The sequence below is a fragment of the Odontomachus brunneus genome, unplaced genomic scaffold (assembly GCF_010583005.1).
Source record: "Odontomachus brunneus isolate Ranch 3 - 2012 unplaced genomic scaffold, Obru_v1 Obru_scaffold_262, whole genome shotgun sequence".
NCBI classification, from domain to species: Eukaryota; Metazoa; Arthropoda; class Insecta; order Hymenoptera; family Formicidae; genus Odontomachus; species Odontomachus brunneus.
In genome coordinates this window covers 137,350-141,118 of record NW_022639712.1, presented here as the reverse complement: position 1 = coordinate 141,118, position 3,769 = coordinate 137,350, and the positions used below count along the sequence as shown (strand labels likewise).

General features: G+C 31.7%; 1 protein-coding gene across 1 annotated transcript in view; it reads left to right on the top strand.

Annotated features, from left to right (window-relative positions):
* Positions 1–2,803, top strand: part of LOC116852957 — a 5,673-nt gene extending 2,870 nt beyond the window's left edge. Inside the window, exon 2 of the mRNA XM_032833743.1 lies at positions 2,750–2,803. Coding sequence (XP_032689634.1) covers positions 2,750–2,803 — 54 coding nt within the window. The remainder of the gene's footprint in view (positions 1–2,749) is intronic.
* Positions 2,804–3,769: the final 966 nt, after the last annotated feature.

Below are 3,769 nucleotides of genomic sequence, written 5' to 3'. Positions count from 1 at the left end.
TATATATATATATATATATATATATATATATATATATATATATATACTTATTATATAATAATATAAAATGCAGAGAATGTACTATAACATATGTAAGTTACGTATTACTCATATTGATTTATACTACAGAAATCTTGCATGGTGCTATGTGATTTTTGTGAATAAATAATGTTAGAGAAGTTCGGTTTGACATAAGCATTATGTATATGAATATTCAAAGCAGATACACTTATACGTATATAGTCTGTTTGCATGTCATTATATTAAAGACCACATGCATCTTAATATGATATGGTTTTTGCTATAATAAGTAATATTAGAAAAATTTGCTCTCATATATATGCAACATTTAATAAGATTAAAAGCAGCAACAATAAATCATACATAAAATCTGTTTACTTTTAATAATATCTACTGACAGAAGCATCTAATGTCATGACAACTGATTTTTGCAATAATTAAAAGTTTAAGTTTGTAATAAGTTGTGTCAAGGAACGCGCTCTGACATTAAATATTTATAAGATTATTGACAACAAATGCAAAATACATTGCACCAATGGAATTACGCGTCTGGCCAATGTGTGTTGTGTGCTGGCAGAATAAAAATGCGGCCCCATGTTTTTTTAAGATTTCTTTTGGGCTATTCTATACTATTCTGTACACATGTATTCTATATGTGCAAAGAAACGGAAAATTTTATCTAAAAGTTATGAAATTATTCATTATTGTTATGTAAAGAATGTAACTGCGTAAATGCGTTACTGTCGCTTTTTATCATAATTTCAATCGAAAATCGGCCGAAATATGTCACATGTGCTGAACTCTGTTTTACGTCTTCAGATCTCCAGTCTTATGTTCGGTCTATATCTTATATTCTTATATCAATGAACTAAAGCGTTAGGCACACATATATGTGGCTCTCGATTGCTTACGTTATTCTTTTTTTATGGTTCAGAGTTCAGTGTTAGAATCCATGTGACGAAGATCGTCACACAAATAGACAAAGCGTCTCTGCCTGCCTAAACGCAGAGAGAAAAACGCTGCATTTTAAATCTAGCAACTCTGCGCTGCGTGCCTACTATCGAAATTCTATCAGATGGGGCCGCGTCGAACATACACTGCCATCTAGCGTCTGTCCCAAACCGACGCGTACTACATTGCTTTCGAAGTTCGCAATCGCGTACAGCATTCCCTTAATGATTGAGAAAATGATGCAAATTGTACATATTGCAATAATGATATCGTATCATGTTTATTAATAATATGAATGTGTGACATGCAAAGATTGGTGTAATGTATAAATATAGAATATATGTTCCTGTTTAAATACATATCTTTTGTGAAAACATATGTATGTGTAAGATTTTCTATTTTACACTGAATTTGAAACACGTGATATCGTTATATGAAATATTTGTATCTGTCTTGTCTTTAGTAATGCAAATGTTATTATGTCATTGCCAATATCTTGACAATACAAAAATCTTTTACCTTATAATCGCTATATCATGATAAGGAGTACTGTCTATTTCATACTATTTATTTTGTATTAAATATTACCTTTATCAAACAAAAAAATTAAAATAATCATGTAAAAATAGAAAACGAGAAATATTCTTGCAATTGTCCAGGATATATAATAATTTACTACGAATTTTCTGTTTCAAGAACTATATTCTATACACTACTATTATTAGTATTCTTTCTTTGTAAAACGTTAAATCGTAATTTTCTAACTAAGGAAAACTTTTCCTCGGACAGGAAAACTCAGACTAAGCTTATCAGTAACATTACTTCGAACATAGAAGCATTTATTCTTTTCATGTTCAACAAAAAAAGCAAGTTAGTGATTGTATATTTCACAATAATTATAAAAAAAATGTATTTATCTTTTAAGAGCAGCGTATACAGAGAGAACGATTTGGTTGAATCAAATAAACATTTCTTTGGAATAATCCAAACGAATTTTTTTATTGATCGAATAAAATTTTGTTTGACGCAACAAAAATATTTATTTACGGCTTAGATTCAAAGAAATATTTTTATTGTGCCAATTAAATAATTTGTTTGGACTATTCCAAAGAATTTATTTGGTTCAATAAATCGTTCTCTCTGTGTAGATATAAATCAAGTTTGTATCTTCAATATCCAGTGAAAGTCAAAGGCCATACTTTGATGTCATACTGATATCTATGACAATCTTTTTTTGCGTTTTTAGTATTCGGAATATAAGTGAACTTTCTTCTTGAACTATAACTAAAAAATGGACTAGCTTGTGTGTGTATGTGTGTGTGTGTGTGTGTGTGTGTGTACGTCTAATATATGGATTGGACAGAGAAATCACACTGTCTGTATCACACTGGTGAATGCTAGACTGGGCTGCATATCCGTATTTTTTTTCGTAGCCTTCATATGCTAAGCTACGATATACTTTATTACTTTCTATTCTTGGTATCTTCGAAACAGGTCAGCAAGGATAACGTTACCGTGAGTCTGCTTGCTTTACTTAGTGACAGAGAATAACAACGATGACGTTGAGCATATTCTCTAACGTAAGTAACACTTTTGCTTTAATCAAAATAAAATCAAAATTGTTTAACATATTGCAACGAAACAATCTTCAAATTAATATAGACCATATTGATCATGTATTTAAAATATTTTCTATGTAAACTAGTTAACATTTAGCGTATCAAGCTTGTTATATCCTCTAAAATAATAAGCTAATAATCACACGATTATGTTGTAGGTTGTAAAAGTACCTGTGATATATTTTAATATGTTGCAAAATGTTACCAACTAAACGTTCCTATCCGGGTTGACGAAGTACGACACAATGACATATGTTGTATTTTGTATAGTCACAAAATACGTACGTATAAACAAAATAGGTACGTATAAACAATGATGCTACCATCCGTTAACTTCTACGATTGCGTGGTACAAAATATTTTTATTGCGAAAGCAAGTATTTCTATCCACTAACATGCACTCTCTTTTCCAACGAATTACGAATATGTTGTAACTTTATTCCTTCCTGTATCAAAAGTTATGATTGCTACCACCAGAGGTTGACAGCAACTAATAGTTTTGATTGAATAATGCAGAATATACTGATTCGACCTCCGATGACTATAATTATAACTTCGGATACAGGAAGAAATAAAGTTACAGCTTAACTTTAGTCCATTGAAAAAGGGGAGACAATTCTGACGAACAAAAATACTTACTTTCGCAAACTGTCCCGGTTGCCCGCGAGCAAGTTGGCTTTCAAAGTTTGCTACCAACGTTTTTTAAAGCTTTACTGCCTCTCACGCACGCAACATCTAAATATTAAAATCGCGCAAGCGCAAGCGAACAGCGGATTTGTTTGATTTGTATCTCCCTTTGCAACCGTCAGTTGTAATCGAGCTCGCATCTGAACTCCATCGTGCTCATAATAATTTGTACGGTTTGCATCCGAAAGTAATTCGCTGTAAAAGAAATTGAGACAATTTTTCTCGTAAATTTAAAAAATATGCCGAATAACGAACATTATCAAGATGATATTATGTATATCACTAAAATAACGCGTAATGTTTTGAACACACTCGGAGTTTGGCCGTCCTTAGACGAAAGAAAATCAATCGGCGGTCGAATCTGCAAGCTTCTAATAATCATAATATCTTGGCTACTTCTGTACTGCGTCTTGATTCCTGGTTTTCTTTTCTGGTTGTTTGAGAAGAGAACACGCATCAGGATTCAAATGTTATCTCTACTCCTTTTCGGT